Raw genomic sequence first — 17860 nt, 5'->3', positions numbered from 1 at the left:
GCAGATCCTGTCAAGCTCTGACTGGTTGGATGGGGACTGCCGGTAGACAGTCATTTTCAGGTCTCTCCTGAGATGTGTCAATGGAGTTCAAGTCAGGGCTCTGGCTGAGCCACTCACAGGCCTGTCCTGTCAGTCCTGTGCTTAACTTGGCTGAGGTTCTGAGCACTCTGTACTCCATTAAGCATTCCCCTCAACCCTGACCAGTCTCCCTGTCCCAGCCACTGAAAAACACCCCCACAGCATGATGCTGTTCCCACCATGCTTCACTGTAGGGATGATGTTGAGCAGGTCAGCAGTGCCTGGTGTATGGGCTTTTATGTGTCTTTTACTGTGGAGAGGCTTCTATCTGACCATTCTGCCGCAAAGATTAGTAGAGTGCTGCAGTGATTGTTGACCTTCTAGAAGTTTCTCCCATCTGCACACAGGATCTTTGGAGCTCTCCCTTGATTACCAAGTTTAGTAGGGTGGCCAGCTCTTGTTCCAAAGTTCTTTCAGATTATAGAGGCCACTGTGCTCTTGGGAACTTTCAGAGCAGCAGAATGTTTTTTGTAGCCGTCTCCAGATCTGAGCCTTCACACAATCCTGTCTATGAGCTCCACAGGCAGTTCTATCCTCCTCATCGACTGTTTTTTGCTCTTATATACATTGTCAGCTGTGAAATCTTTTATAAACAGGTGGGTGTCCTTCCAAATCAATCACAGGTGGACTCCAGAAAAGAGAAATGGGAGCCCCCCAGAGCTAAAGTTTCATTGCAAAAAAAAATCTAAAATTTAGATTAGTTTTCACTTTATCATTCTGGATTATTGGATTCAGATTTATGAGGGGGAATTTGAGGTTTTATTTTAGGTCAAGGCATCAACATAACAAAATGTGAAGAAACTGGAAGAATCTGAAGACTTTCTGAATGCCTTGTATACACACACACACACACACACACACACACACACATACACACACTATACAAACAAAAGCATTGCCAATTCCTGTCTATTTAGAGCATCTGAATTGCCTTCATTAGAATGGGTGTTAACTCTCTGTCTCTCCCTCGAATAGTTTTAAACTAAGGATAACTTTTCCTCAAACTTCCTGATAAGTTCCAGAGAAACCAATATTAAAATCAGTGTACTGAAAACACACACACACATACACACACTTGCACATATCCATAAATATATGTCAAGTCAAGTCAAGTCAAATTTATTTGTATAGCGCTTTTTACAACTGTTGTCGTCACAAAGCAGCTTACAAAATTAGTACTTAATAAAGGACAGAGACAGAGAAGAAAGAAGAAATAACATGAAGGGTCAAAGACCCCCGTGAGCAAGCCAACGGCAACAGTGGCAAGGAAAAACTCCCTCAGAGCTGGAGGAAGAAACCTTGGGAGGAACCAAGACTCACAAGGGGGACCCATCCTCCTCTGGCCAGACTATTTAAACATTAATGATAAAAATTACCAAAGCAGATACAACAGAAAGTTAATAGTGGTGATATTAATAGTGTCAGACAGACACGAATCCATCTAGGTTTCAGCACGGCCACCAAACAGGCAGCAGTGGCAGGCGGGTGAGCCACGGGTGGTGGCGGGTTGGGGGAGACCCGATGGCCAGACTGGTAGGTGGCAGCTGGTTAGACGCAGCGGGCAATCTTCCAGCAGGTCAGGCTAGGTGGCCATTTACTCAAAGAAGTAAAAGAAAAGTTAGTTCTAAGAGGAATTTTATGGAGGGCAGAGAATGTTGAGAATCAGCATCTGGGTATGTCGACTGCGGCAGGTCTGATTATCACAGCATAATTAAAAGGAGATAGCCAGAAGGTAACATGGACATGGGCGCACCCTGAGAACATCAGCATCTATCTGCTCCACCATCAACAAACCTGAGTGATCGCGTGTAAGCAGCGAGACGACAGCTCCAGCATCTCAGTGTACTACAATTCCCTGGGTCCGCGAACCCCTGGACCTGCAGCCCTTATCTAAGAAACATTAATTACCAAAAGCTAAACTAAACATATAAGTTTTCAGCTTAGATTTAAAGATTGAGACTGTGTCTGAGTCCCGAACTTTATCTGGAAGCTTATTCCAGAGCTGGGGGGCTTTATAAGAAAAGGCTCTTCCCCCTGCTGAGGTTTTCTGAATTTTGGGAATGAGTAAGAGGCCAGCACCCTGAGATCTAAGTAGTCTTGATGGTTTGTAATATACAATAAGATCCTGCAGGTACTCAGGAGCGAGGCCATGTAGGGCCTTATATGTCACATTCAATTTTGCCTAGACAACAAGATTAGCCCAGACTATTTAAACTAGCTAGGGATATATTTGAGGGAAAAATCTCTTCTCTCTCTCATGTAGCCATGAATTAAAACTTAACCCCATGAAAACCATAAAAAATATTCATCATACAGACAATTGATCTCCATTTGACCAAATGAGGAAAACCCTTGCTGTGAAAACATCAGGACATCAGGGCTAGACTAGTTTACCAAGGAACAGCTAGACAGAGACCAGGGCTTCTGGATCCGTGTGCTTTAGACAAATAAATCCAAAGTTTAATTATTTGGGCATAGTAACAGAAGATATAAAAAAAGTCTGGTGATGCAGCCGTCTAAGCCTTGACCCTATCATTGGGATGTCATTGGTTCAATGCCCAGTGATGCCACAGTTAAAACTGGCCTTGCTGACTCAGAGTGAGTCCCCCACCAAATAGCAATGCCTCATGCTCACTTAACAATTTGGGCCTGTTTGCTGCAAATTCTGTGTTTATTATTATTCAAAAACATAAACTGTCATATTTTATATTTAGTACACATAAAGTGACTCAGTTTTAGTAAAATAAACAAACACACACCTTCCCATTTCCAAGAATAGAAAGTCACTGTAAGAGTGGGTAGGGCTAGTTTAGCACTATGTACACACACAAATGAAAAATTATATATATATATATTTATTTGTACTGTATTTCTCTGGAACACATAATGACATTTGAGATAATTGTTTTCTGCTGGAACTATTAATTCTCTCTCTCTCTCTCTCTCTCTCTCTCTCTCTCTCTCTCTCTCTCTCTCTCTCCTCTCTCTCTCTCTCTCTCTCTCTCTGTTTGCGTGTGTGTGTTAATTTCACCTTTTCCTCAAACGTCATAAGTTCCAGAGAAGCCAATACACATACATACTGCATTTCACCTGAAACAAGCAAACACACACTCACACACACACACACACACACACACACATGTACAAACCCACTAATGGACAGCCACTCCTCGAGTGGGTATGGCTAATTCAGATGGCACCTAGGTGCATATAAACATGATCTCTGAGAGGTTTTAGATATAACTGCTCTCTCTTGGCTTCAGGTGTTCCGACCTATACACAATGATTACCTGCTCTTCACTGGGCCAGGCTCTGCTGCTCTTCCTTGCTGTGAAGGTAAGTGCTGTGAAGACACCTTGAAAATTCCATGTCCAGAATTTGAGCTTTGATCCTGGGAACATAGCAAGACTAAAATTTCTTTATGCTGTTTGTAACCTTTGTTCTGATAGAACAAAGGTTACGCTGTAGAAACAGTTGTATCCAATAGCTAATAATGCAACTTTAGTAAAAGTTTCAGAATTTTCTGGATGAATAGATTTTTGAAATTTATTTACACAGAATTAAGCTTTCTTTCAGATTTTGTAGATGTTGTTATTCCAGCATTATGTGCTGCAGTCGGTTAATTAAATAGATATAATAGTTGTATTTCTGGACTGTGTTTTTCTGGGGTGTCCGTCTAAGCATTTACCCTATCATTGGGAGATCATCGGTTTAATGTCCAGTGACAGCCAACATTGGCCTCACTCTCTCTGAGTGAGTCCCCCATCACTCAGTGCAATGCTAGCCAGTGTGGGTGTCTGTTTGCTAATTTAACAGACCTGGCTTTTTGTGGGCCCTATTTTAGTGAACTTTTAAGGTGAGACGTCAACCTGTCACTGTGCAGCTTGATCTGGGCATGTCAGTGTGTCTTTGCAGGAGAAGCACAGCTTGCGTGACTCGAAACACGCAAAAGGCATGTGCTAAGGGCCCTATTTTAGCAATCTTTTTAGGTGGACCATCAACTGTGCTGTGCACAGCTTGATTTAGGGCATCAGTGTGTCTGTGCTATCGCAACCGATGCTCCTTAAGGTGTGCAAATAGACTGTTGGTGGGGTGTAAGACAGCAATGAGATAGAGCCCAGTGTGTTCAGTTGTCAAGTAATGTTGCATTAGTGGTAGTTTCACCCTCCCGGCACTGGTGGCATTGCATGATGGACAGTCCTAACCACTGGGTGGCAACAAAAAAATGTTTCACTGGAAAAATATGAATAAAAACTATAATAAATATTAGAAATATGAATATAAATCTTATGTACATAATTTAATTGGGACAAGGGGTTTCAAGTCACCAATATAGTGTGTGTAGAATTATTAGGCAAGTTGTATTTGAGACGATTCTTTTTATTATTGAACAACTATGTTCTCAATCAACCCAAAAGACTCATAAATATCAAGGGTTAATATTTTTGGAAGTTGGAGTGTTTTTTTTTTAGATTTGGCTATCTTAGGAGGATATCTGTGTGTGCAGGTAAGTATTACTGTGCATAATTATTAGGCAACTTCATAAAAAACAAATATATACCCATCTCACTTGTTTATTTTCACCAGGCAAACCAATATAACACAGAATTTAGAAATAAACATTTCTGACAATCAAAAACAAAACCAAAAACAAATCAGTGACCAATACAGCCACCTTTCTTTACGATGACACTCAAAAGCCTTCCATCCATAGATTCTGTCAGTTGCTTGATCTGTTTACAATCAATATTGCGTGCAGCAGGCACCACAGCCTCCCAGACACTGTTCAGAGAGGTGTACTGTTTTCCCTCCCTGTAGATCTCACATTTCATGAGGGACCACAGGTTCTCTATAGGGTTCAGATCAGGTGAACAAGGGGGCCATGTCATAATTATCACCTTTTAGACCCTTACTGGCCAGCCACGCTGTGGAGTATTTGGATGCATGTGATGGAGCATTGTCCCGCATGAAAATCATGTTTTTCTTGAACGATACCGACTTCTTTCTGTACCACTGCTTGAAGGTGTCTTGCAGAAACCGGCAGTAGGTCTGGGAGTTGAGCTTCACTCCATCCTCAACCCGAAAAGGTCCCACAAGTTTATCTTTGATGATACCAGCCCATACAGTACCCCACCTCCACCTTGCTGGCGTCTAAGTCGGACTGGAGCTTTCTGCCCTTTACTGATCCAGCCTCTGGCCCATCCATCTGGCCCATCAAGAGTCACTCGCATTTCATCAGTCCATAAAACCTTAGAAAAATCAGTCTTAAGATATTTCTTGGCCCAGTCTTGACGTTTTATCTTATGTTTCTTGTTCAAAGGTGGTCGTTTTTCAGCCTTCCTTACCTTGGCCATGTCCCTGAGTATCGCACACCTTGTGCTTTTTGATACCCCAGTAACGTTGCAGCTCTGAAATATGGCAAAACTGGTGGCAAATGGCATCTTGGCAGCTTCACGCTTGATTTTCCTCAATTCATTTTCCTCAATTCCTCAATTCATCAATTTCCACGCTTCAAAAGTTTGGCAATTTCAAGACTGCTGCATCCCTCTGCCAGACATCTCACAATTTTGGACTTTTCAGAGTCCGTCAAATCTCTCTTCTGACCCATTTTGCCAAAGGAAAGGAAGTTGCCTAATAATTAAGCACACCTTATATAGGGTGTTGATGTCATTAGACCACACCCCTTCTCATTACAGAGATGCACATCACCTGATTTACTTGATTGGTAGTTGGCTTTCAAGCCTATAGAGCTTGGAGTAGGACAACATGTATAAAAAGGATGATGTGATCAAAATACTCATTTGCCTAATAATTCTGCACACAGTGTGTAGGTCACATCAACACAATTGCTTTCTTTACACTCACTAGACTAAACTATGGGAGTGACAATGTGCTCACTGTAATGCCCAGTCAGTTTATTGCCACACTCAGCAACATAAAATATGACAACTTACTCTTATAGGCAACAACAAGGAGGCCAGGTGATTATTTTAACCATACAAGAGCAAGCCAGTGGAAGTTAGCCTGGGGGGGAATCTGATAGCAAGAGATGACATGCTTAATATGTAAATATGCAGAGCCTGAAGACAATGGGTGTTGAACTCAAACACATGTCCATATTCAACGAGCCAAACAAACATTTAAGTCATGATATTTCTTTGAAGGTATTGATATCTTATGATGAGAATAAAGAGGAATGTCTGCACTCTGCTAGAATAGGCTCCCATATTTTATCGCAAACTTTTGATCAGGCTGGTCATCATCAGACAAAAGAAATGCCTGATGCCTGATGCAGACAAATCTGATTGTTGGAATATGATAAGAAGTAAGTCTATTCTAACAGTGTGCAGACATTCCATCATTATTTCATTTTTTCATTGAAATGACTAATTTCCAAAGTAATCAGAAATTATAAAACCAACTACAGTTTTATGGAGTATTTTTTTATCTTCACTGTACCATTTTAAAGCACAGCAGACTTAATTTGTTTGGGTATGTCTCACAGTATCCTAGAAAAATTGAATGTATTGAATGTGCATGATTAGAATGTAAAGGCAGCACAATGGCACAACAGGTACCTGGGGTTGTGGGTTTGAGCCTCCACTCTCCCACAGTGCAAAAACACATAACCAACTATGCTGCGCTCGTCCAAATGAAGGTGCTACCAAGGGCGATTTGAGCAACTCCATAGAAGAACACCTTCCATTTGCCAATGAATAAAATACATCAACACAATTCTCAGTAAAACTACATAACTTAAAAAGCTAATGTGTTAATGTAACATATTTTAGTGATTTGCAAAAACCTGTCCCAATTTAATCATGGGAATTCAGAGCATTCTTCTGAATAGAGATATTTTATATAATAAAGTAGCTAACTTGGTTGCACAGTTATGTTTGTGTAAGTTTACAAGTGTCTTACATGACATATATTTGTTCTATAATAAATATTACTTATACAGCAAATACATATCACTTAAAACAGAAAAGATAATTGCGGAAGCAAGTTATCTTGAAGGATGGAATCTGTCAGAAATGAGAATAGCTCTGAAATAAAAAGTTAGATAAGTAAGATAGAGTGAACTGACTTGATTTATTTCAGCAACACATCTCCATCTTACTATTTACTTTACTCAGCAATCTCAAATATTTGCCTTTTTCATTCATATTACTTTAACCCCTTAAAAAGCCTACAGACACGCCGACAGGCTGAAAGTTCTATTACTAAAGAATAGCCCGATTTTTTTTTTTTTTTTATGGGTTTTAATTGCTGTGATCCTAAAATGTTGGAGTCAAGTCATGCTGCAGCAGGTGGCTATGTGTCAATCACTTATATTTTTTCCTCCGTTATTCATTTCTTATATGCAAATCTAGATTTTTGGAACACATACAAAACCATCATGGGAGGAAACTCACACAACCCAAACAAATGAACTTCATGAGAAATACCATGAGTGTTAACAGTGGGAGGAGGTGAAGAGGTCTCACTTCATGGTCAGGATCAATGGTTTTCTCCTAAAGCCCTATTCAGGATCAACTGCATAACTCGGCTGGTTTTGAGCTCAATATATTCAGAAAAAATGAATCATATATGTATCATCCCTGTTGCGCTAAATTATTGCATGACCATTTCTTACTCTTTTTTCTCCATTTTTATTTCATTGATATCATTTGAATCCAGCAGTTGTTCTGTATATTGTGTTTTACAATTTGGTCAGGATGAACGAATCAACTGAAATGTTCCACAATTGCTAAAATCTTTTTACACTGACTTCCATTGAAAGATTCTTTTTCTTCTCCTGTAAAGTTACTTTTTAAAGACAGTCATATGTGGTTACTGGCTACTGGTTACTTTTTATGTACTTAATTTCACATATTGGGATAAAAGTTATAAAAGTTTTATATAGTTTTTTTTTTTAAGTAGACAATTTGTTAACCTGTTTTCACTTGTCATTGGAGCTGGAGGTAAAATGACTGTATGACCAGCATGTGACTGTATAACCAAGTCTTTCCTTCAGCTTCATTGCAAATCTGATGAGACGGGCACTATTTTTTGTAACTTTTGAGTTAACTTCTGGTTTTGGTTTCACTCATTTCTCTGCCACTGAAATTCATGTAACTGAGTGAAACTTAGTCATTTCTGTTGTTTCAATTAAATACAGTGACTTGTCAGATTGACCACAGAAGTGTTTGTATATGTTTTCCCTTGGCTCTTGATGCAAACCATTTGCATATTGGGTCATCCCATTGTTTTATATTACCTCTATGTGTTCATCACTCTGAGTCACCGTCCTTTTTGTATGTACCTGTCGTGGCGTGCTAGGCCAGACGTGAAAGGACGAACACTTGCAGAGATGGAGATCTAAGCAAGAGGCTTTATTTAAAAAAACACACACACACACAAACACTAAGAGTACGAAAAACATGAGCAGCAATGAAAGGGGAAAACCGTGAACAACACCAAAACATGACAACACAATGGCCGAACATAACAAACCTGGGACTGGGAGGAGTTGGGAGCTGAGCGGGCACTCCAGCGGTGCTCAATACATAGACAAGAAGAGCTGGGGAACCAGCAGCTAGACAAAACAACAAAGCCGACCCAACCTGAAACGGCAGCATGCGGCAGCTGGGACGTGGGTAGCCAGTGAATCCTGACAGTGAGCAAACAAGCCTTGCTGAAAATGTGGTTAGCAAGGTGACCTGCTCCTGAACGTGGATACCGAGCCGAAGCTGACCGTAACACACCTCTAGTCATACAGGGAACCTCTCGAGTGACCTCATGGTTACAAACGATACAATTCTCAGCAGAGAATGATTGTGTAGAGGCTCCTGAAGTACCCCAGTCCCAGGTGAAACACATGAACCAACAAAACTGAATCATGAATCGATACGAGTGAACCAAACATATGAACGAAAACGAGGCGGAAGTCCTTATGTGGGCCTGTGGGCGGCATCTTGGAATCGCCCCGGGGGAGGGTGCGATACAGAGGGGCTGACAGTACCTATCAAATTTCCTTTGATTACCTGCCATCACCTGGTTAATTGCATAGATTTAAAAGAAAAACACATTAGCTTGACTATACATAACCACAATAGCCTCTGACATCTGTGACTAATAATTCAGATATTCAGTAATTGCATGGATAACAATGCAAACTGGTACAACTAAGTTAGAAGAATGAGGAAGGCAAGTCTGCTGCTAGTGCTGGAGGCACATGTGGTTTATACTCAAAAAGAAACCATGCAGTTAATTCACCTTCACTCAGATTTAGTTAAGAAGCCCGTTGAATCCATTTAAGGCATAACAAAGTCATTAAAGTTGATTTACAAACTGATCAGTCCTCACTTTTTCTATGTTTTCTCAGCTTCTGGCCAACACAGTGCACTGCAAGGAGACCTCCAAGAATGAACGACACAAAAGGGAGTGGCTTATCCCTGCAAAGAAGCTCATAGAGAATGTGGACTACACTAAAGAAGATTTCATCGCCCAAGTAAGACAACTGTGGCAGTATGGGTCACATGCAAATATACAACTTAGCACAGTTTCCATACAGACATGCATGCTAGGTGTAGTATAAGCTCCTCAGACCAAAAAAGGGGGTCCTGTGCATCATTTATTTTTAAATACTTGGTTATGCATCTCTTCTATTAATACACCAGTGTCTTGAGATTTCTATTTTAGCCCATGAACTAGGAGCACATATTAGCGAGAGTTTATATTTGTCCATTTCAGCATTTCACATGATGTTCCAAAAGATTAAGAACTGGGATTGAGGTCTCTTGGTTTTGCTGGTGTCCTAGTGGTCCATCATATCTGTTGAAGTTCACGCCCAACAGGTGTCATCCTGGAACATGAGAATACCAATGTTGTGTTCTAGTGCCAGGGTGGGCTTAAGTGGACTCCAGTGGTTGGTGTAATGCTTACCTAAGAGGTCTGCACTGGCTTGATGTTTTCATATGTGTATCTGGGCGCTTGTGTGCCTTGTGCAAACCACCCTCTGACATAAAATAAAGGATGCTTTGCAACTACGTGATAAAAATATGTAAATTAAACATGTTTCATCTGTATGTATACAGATGGAATTTCTTACTTAAAACAGTGTAGTTGTGTTGATGTAAGATATGAGTTGTATTGTGTTGATGTACTTTTACTGTACAGTACATGTCAAATAGAAGCTAGCAGCACTTTTATCTTTACATTTGATTTATGTTGCACTTCACGCTTATATGTGTTTTTGTGGAAACTGTCTTAGATCGGCTCAGATCTCGGTGGTAAACTGCGCTACAGCCTGAAGGGTCCGGGAGCCGACAAGCCACCCTATAATTTATTTGTGGTGGATGAGAAAACAGGAAAGGTCCGGATCACAGATGTCCTGGACAGAGAGAATGTACCCCAGTATGATGTGAGGATGTGTGTTTTATATTTTATACATAGTAAGCAATGTATAGATATAGATTTTAACTGTGTGTCCTAAACTTGCAGTTCACATTTAATGTTTAATAAATAGCATTTTTCTAGCTAACATGTCCATGTGGGGCCTGTTCGGGAGCCCTACTTAGAACAAGAAAGTTTTGTCACAACGTTTCTATTTTGTCACAACTTTGACAATTATTTTTGACAGATATTGAATTATATATATATATATATATATATATATATATATAATTCAAAATCTGTTCATAACATAACTAGTGGTGATACATAAATACAACATCTGTAGACACTAAATGTTTGCACAGTCCACACTTAAGATTCTTACCATCTTTTTGTGTAGTTACATTACTTCCATCTTTCTATATTAATAGTGACGATTAAATGTCCATATTTATGGTAAAAAAACAAAACATAGGTTTGACAGGTTTTCATGCAGTGATTTTTGAATTCATTCAGATGACAAATAATTAAGATACTGTCAATTTTTTACAAAATAAAGAGATTAGAAGTTTGACATATCTCTCACTGTTTTCCACATTTCCTGCCAGATGGAGTGACATAACATCATATATATAATGTATATAAAACTAACCAGAACATTAGGACGGATATAACATATCCAATTACTAAAATGAGATATTCTACAGAAAATAGATACTGTATGCAGCTGGCTTTATAATTGTTAATAGAGTAAGCACAACCCTGTTTTTTAATGTAATGTGCAGTTTTTTACATGCATATACAAGCTGAATGTACAAATCAGGAGGTGTAGAGAGAGTCAATAATGTCATCACTGCTGTCCAATGAAAACCACATTTCTCCATTATTGTCTGTTTGTTGTCTGTTTTCTCCATGGTTTGAACCTGTAGCTGCTCTGTAGACTGTGTAAATGAATCTGGATGAATAGATAAGATGATATTTTACAATGAGTTCCACTCAAAGTTAAGAACATTGTTGTCTTCTCCTGTAAAGTCTGTTACTGTTTTCCACAGCTGGTAGGTGTTGCATGGTATAAAAACAACACCATTGCTGAAAATGACATAAGCTTACCCTTTGTTGTGGTGGACCAGAATGACAACCCGCCTGTGTTTATTACACCAGAGCCAGCTAACGTTTATGAAGGCAGTCCTGCAGGTGAGACTGATCTGCTGTTAAAAGCATTTACACCTTGAAAAAGATCAGGGTGTGGCATGATGGTTAGCTGAATTATGGCCTATTGCTTAAGACCCGTTTTCACAATACTTCCAAACATTTTCAACAGAAAAACATCCTGATTGTGTTACTGCGAGCCTGTTTTTTGGCCAGTGGTCTTTATTAAATTCTTAATTTCCAGGGACGGCTGTAACTTGTATCAATGCTACGGATGCAGATGAGCCAGGCACTCCTCACTCTGAGATTGTTTTTGGCATAATCAAGCAGGAACCACATGGCAAGCAATACTTTGCCATTGATAAGGACACTGGCTGCATTACAGTAAAGGACTCATCGCTGGATAGAGAGGTGTTTATTTCTAATCATTCTGTGTAAAAACACTACTTTTACTGTCATACAGAGATTTCACTGATAACATCAAACAACAATATGCATGTATTTAGAATCATTCTCAATATTTGAATGTCACACATTTATACCGTTCACACCAGTTCTTGGCTTTTCTTTTCTCGATCAGGCACAGAACTCCTACATTTTAACTGTGAAAGGCACTGATATGGGTGGAGCTGCAAGTGGCAACACAGCAACAGCTACAATAAGGATCCACGTCCTGGACATTAATGACAACGTGCCCACTCTGGAGAAAGATGAGGTAAATCATTCTCTATGCTGTTAAACATTTCAGTTTTTGATACTATATCAAAAAATATATACAATTTCTGCTACAGTTTCAATTGTACTATTAACCCCTTCTGTATTACCATGATTTTTTATTATAATAATTAAGAATACCATATTAAAGTAGTATTGGGCTGAGTGTATTTTCCATGTTCTAGCACACAGTGTCTGATGTTCTTGCTCACTAGGTCTAAAACTCAAGGTAGCTAGCTCAATGTTTTGCTGCCCATACTAACTCACAAGCCAGTGCCTTAGAAGGCTGTGTAGTGCCTTACAAGCTTTCTTTGACCGAATTATAAAGATAATACAATACAATATATAAGTATCTACATCCCGCTGCTACATGCTGTTGCTAGCTGTGTTAGCATTTGAAGGTTTTGGCTCATGATTGTAAATAGACCAATAGAAATGCTTTGGAATTTCCATTGACTTCTATTGAAAGTTAGGAAGTTTTTTTCCTTCTTCTGTAAAGCTGCCAGGTGCCAGAGGCTGGCAAGGTTTTTGGGTGATAGCGATGAAATGATGATTTAAGGGTTGAATATTTACAAATAAATGATATATATTTGTGAACTATGTATTCACATATATTAGATTTCCTAATGGGTTTATATCATGACTTTTACACCAGTTTTCTCATCAAATATGAATTTCCTTTTACATTCAGCATATCGAGGGAGGAGGTATTTTAGGAAAGAATTCAGGTTTAATGATTGATGTTTCTCTATTAAGTATGCAGTGTCTGTAGACGAGAATGTGGTGGATGTTGAAGTCTTACGTATTCAAGCCTTGGACAAAGATGAAGAAAGGACAGACAACTGGCTGGCTGTATTTGAGATTGTGTCTGGAAATGGAGATGGATATTTCAACATTGAAACAGACCCAAACACAAACGAGGGAGTGCTGTATTTAGTCAAGGTCCATCCATATACTTTCTTACATACACCTGAGTTGGGGTGCTTTACACCCAGAAGTACTACTACACATATATATGTCTCCATATTGTATATAAAGGAATAGTCTGTTGGTTTTTTGATTGGGAAAATAAGCCTAGATAAATGGTATAATGTACTAATGTTATCAATTACTGGCAACTAGTCACTTACTGTGACTATTGTTTCTCCCTCTCCTCTGTAGCCTGTTGACTATGAGGCAGTTTCTGATCTAAATTTGAATGTAGCTGTGGCAAACAAAGCCCCTCCGGGAGCTGCAGCAGGGACGGGTTCTGGTTCTGGAGGTGGTGCTGGAGGAGGAGCAGGTGATGGCTGGGGTGCTGGAACAGGCACTGGTGGGGGAACAGGAACAGGTTTTGGAATAGGCACAGGTGGTGGACCAGGCGGAGCTGGACGTCCAGGAACAGTTGTTTCAGGAGGACAAGCGATAAAGGGCAAGACATACTTGTTAAAGGTTAAAGTGAACAACAGGCCAGATGGACCCAAGTATGGGCCAAATCCAAAACTTGTGCCTGTGTCGGAGAACCCTAAAGGCAGTACCATTCCAAGAGTTATCGCCACTTACCCTGCCATGGATGGTGACACAGGCAAAGAAGCAGCTAATGTCAGGTTAGTGTACTTATAGATTCTAGATGTCCCTTAACTTGCAACACTAACAATCAGAGTTTATCATAAGATAGGAGTCAATTTACAAACATTAGTTTTTAAAGTGTACTTCATTTATTTTTAGATATGCTAAAGGTTATGACCCTGCTAACTGGCTGTCCATTGACGAAAACACAGCTGAGATCAAACTGAACAAGATGCCAGACCGAGAGTCACCACATGTCATCAATGGAACTTATTATGCCAAGATCCTCTGCATAACAGATGGTAAAAATGAGTGTAAACACTACATTTCTAGCCGGGATATTTGTCATAGATCTCACTAACGAATTTATCTCTGACCGATTCGAAAAATCAGATCAGTGGATTTCATTTCTAAACTTCCTTTCTTAGATCTGCCTGCTCAGACCGCAACAGGAACCATTGCATTGCAAGTAGAAGACCTCAACGATAACTGTCCTACACTGCTCAGCAAGGTGCAACGCGTATGCAGTGATGCCCCAGAAGTGAATGTGACAGCAGAGGATGCAGATGCCCATCCCAATGGCGCTCCCCTTCAGTTCCTTTTGATACCTGAGGAGACACAAGGGAAATGGCAGATGAAGAGGACAAGTGGTAAGTTCCATACTTTTGAAATATTGGCTGCAAATGTCGAGGCTAGAGCACACGCACATAGGTTCTGTACATATGACCAACAAATCTACAATCCGAAAGTCATTACCATGATCCTGAATCCCCGCAGATGCAGCAGCTGCACTGTTGCCACAGGAAGGGTTGTGGCCTGGTTCCTACAAGGTCACCATGGAAATCAAAGATCAACAGGGTATGGCCTGTCCAGACAAACAAGTCCTCCACATAGTGGTATGCACCTGCTCAGAAGAAGGAACATGCAGCCTTCTTGAGTCACAGACAGGAAATTCTGCTGCTGTTAAAACTGCTGCCACTACCTCATTGGGTGCAGCAGGCATGGGTTTCTTACTTCTAGGATTCCTGATCCTTCTCTGTGAGTACAGGTTCAAGCAATGTCTACATACTTTCTGCCATTTCATCAGTTGTGCTTGAAAGATTGCATTCACTCATCATGAACATGACTGGCATGTGAATATTGGGCTTCTTTGTTATTTTTCTAGAGCAAAATGAGTGGCAACAGGCATCTTTAATAGAACACTTACAACAAGGATATGGCACATTTGTTGTTTTTTTGGGGTGGTTCTGGCATCAAAACTAAATTATATATACATGACCTAAAATGTATGGACTGTGCCTAGAATCCAACAATTTGAATTGAACCAATGCTGCCAAGTATGGTCAAAATATCCAAGCAGAATTCTGCAGAGAAGCATCTGGTCAAGGTGCAACTTGTGCACAGAATTATTATATTTTTTCAATTAAAAGTGTATGTTGTCACTTATACTGCTACAGAATTAACATAAAAAATTACACATTAAACATTATAAAGAAATATGCATGTAGAGGTCACTGAAATTAATGTATGTTACCATCCTGACATTTATGATGTGTACTTGTGCTTTTTAGCGGTGCTTGGGCTCCTCTTGACCTGCTCCTGTGGAACAGCAGGAGGTAGTTTACCAAAATATTTTGCTGACATACCATTTGACACAAAAGAATACTTAATTCCCTATCACACTGAAGGACGAGGCGAGGACCGGGTAAATATTCATACAATACTCCTTTTGCAAGAAATATCATTTGCATGAAATCTTTAAAAGTACCAGTGGGCATTTGGGGACTTAAGGACTGTCATGAAACACATTGCGCATTTTGTAGAGTTGTATAATGGTACAGTGTATTGTTTAGATAGCAGTGTTATGCTTACATAATAAAAGCCTTTCCTGCTAGTTCCACTAGCTGTTCTACTAGCTATTAACCTAGTATTCTGTTTGCAGGAGGTTCCTCTGCTGGCTATTCCAATCTCTGCCATAAAGTCTGAAATTGCCATGGTCCAGTCAAACAATGTGACTTCAAGCATGGCTGTAAACACCAATTTCAAAACCCCTGACTATGATTATCAGCAGATGGACACAATGGGCATGATATATAGTACTTCAAAAGAGGACAACTACCAGTATTTAGGAGAGAATGACATGGCATTGTCAGATGTGTTTTTAGAACAATATTTCACAAAGGTAAGTGACACGGAATGTGCATATACACATTGATGACAAGCTCTAAAAATGCATCTAATAGTGAGACTCTTAATATAAAGTATGTATTTGTTTTTTTGTTTTTTGTTTTTTGCAGAAAGCTAGATATGAAGCAGAACATGCAACACTCAATGAATGTCTGCTGGTTTATAATTATGAGGGGCAGGGATCTTCTGCTAGTTCAGTGAATGCTGAGGACCTTATTGAAACATTTGAAGACCTGGAGTTCCTGAATGGCCTGGGGCCAAAATTCAGCACCCTGGCCCAGATCTGTGGATTCACATGTCCTGAATTAGAACCTGTTATCTCCGAAGCAGTTACTGATACCAATTCAAGCACCCCTGCCCAGGTCAATGCATTTACATTGCCTGAATTAGAGCCTGTGCTCCCCAAAGCAGCTACTGAGAGCAGTGCAAGCACTGACATGGCAACACATGTTACCTGTGAAAGATCTACAGATCATCTGAGCTCTAGTCACATGCTGAAAACGGCTGAGAACATTACTGCTGAGTCACCACCAGCCTCCGTGTTGGTGAGTGAGAATACTTCCATCCAAGACCATGTGTTAGTGGTTCAGGAACCTTTGTACTACATGGTCGAGCAGGCACCCAGCACTGTTCTTCTGACAAGACAGGCTTCTGTTGGATTAGGGCAAAGCATGTACCTTGTCAATGGAGTAGCAGGAGCTGAAGGGTTGATTCTTCAACAAAATTACAGTACAGAGGGAACCCTAAGTGGTGATCAACAAGACATAGTTAGTGGAGATTCAGAAAAGAGTGCCATCATTAAACCCAGTACACGTAAGCGTAAATCTATCATGCGTCAGGCAAATGTTGGTTGGATGCATCAAGGTTCCTTTTCTGGAGAAGCTGGGTCAGAGGGGATTGTCGTGACAAATGGTCATTCAGTTGACGGACATGCCCCTGGTCTTACCAGTGCGGTGGTAGGACATACATCTGGCTTTAACAATGGAACCCTACTCAATGGTGAGCATGTTGTTGTCATGGAGAATGCCACTGGACCTGGACAAGTGGTTTTAGGGGAGAAAATGAATGGACTCAATCAAAGTCTAGTTCAGAATGTGTCTCCAACTCATCAGAATCTCATTATGGTGCAGGGGCAACTTGCTCCAACACAATTAACACCTGGGGGAGCAAAAACATTCCAGATGGGCCTTCAAGGTCTTAATCATCGAGAGGTTGTACTTGTGAATGAGAGTGAGCGAGACAGGATAACTCTATTGGAGAATCCAGGTCAGGTACTAGTAGGAAGTCAGGCAGGTCAAGCACAATTGCAGCCAGTCATAGTAAGTACACTGCAGAGGGGCGCTGGGGGAATGAACCATGGGAAAGTTGTACTTGGAACGAGTGAACAAGTGATGAAACGAACTAATACATTTACTCTTGTGGAGGGTTTGGGTCAGGGACAGGTAGAGAACCAAGTTAAGTCAAGAGTGGCTTAGAGGTTTTGGAGTTTTTGGAGAAATGGCCAAGGTTTATTGAGACTTTTAGAAAAGACTGCATGTGTATTTGGAAACTGGTTATTTGTAAGGCTAACCAATGGTGGATTGTTTATCATTTATTTTTGGTTATTGCACTGCACATTGTATCTTGAAACATGGGTAAATAGCAAATAGCAAATAGGGTCTTGGGTAAATAGCAAAGGATAAGAGCGTCTGCTAAATGCCATAAATGTAATGTAATGTAACATAGGATGTCTATTTCTAATTCAGTTATTTTCTATGCTAAACCCTTTTAGAAAATGCTTTTTACCTTTACAGAAATGTGGGTATTA

General features: G+C 40.1%; 1 protein-coding gene across 1 annotated transcript; it reads left to right on the top strand.

Annotated features, from left to right (window-relative positions):
* The first annotated feature begins 3360 nt into the window (after positions 1-3360).
* Positions 3361-17528, top strand: LOC140550168 (desmoglein-2.1-like). The gene is made up of 15 exons (XM_072674038.1): positions 3361-3414; positions 9446-9571; positions 10334-10483; positions 11508-11649; positions 11849-12015; positions 12185-12319; positions 13075-13260; positions 13480-13904; positions 14026-14168; positions 14295-14516; positions 14644-14904; positions 15438-15571; positions 15809-16048; positions 16164-16367; positions 16473-17528. Exons 1-15 carry the CDS (start codon positions 3361-3363, stop codon positions 17526-17528), a joined length of 3645 nt encoding a protein of 1214 aa, XP_072530139.1.
* The last annotated feature ends 332 nt before the right edge of the window (positions 17529-17860 follow it).

Source organism: Salminus brasiliensis, chromosome 1 (assembly GCF_030463535.1).
Source record: "Salminus brasiliensis chromosome 1, fSalBra1.hap2, whole genome shotgun sequence".
NCBI classification, from domain to species: Eukaryota; Metazoa; Chordata; class Actinopteri; order Characiformes; family Bryconidae; genus Salminus; species Salminus brasiliensis.
Note: the sequence above shows the minus strand (reverse complement) of the source record. Positions and strands in the feature narration are given on the sequence as shown.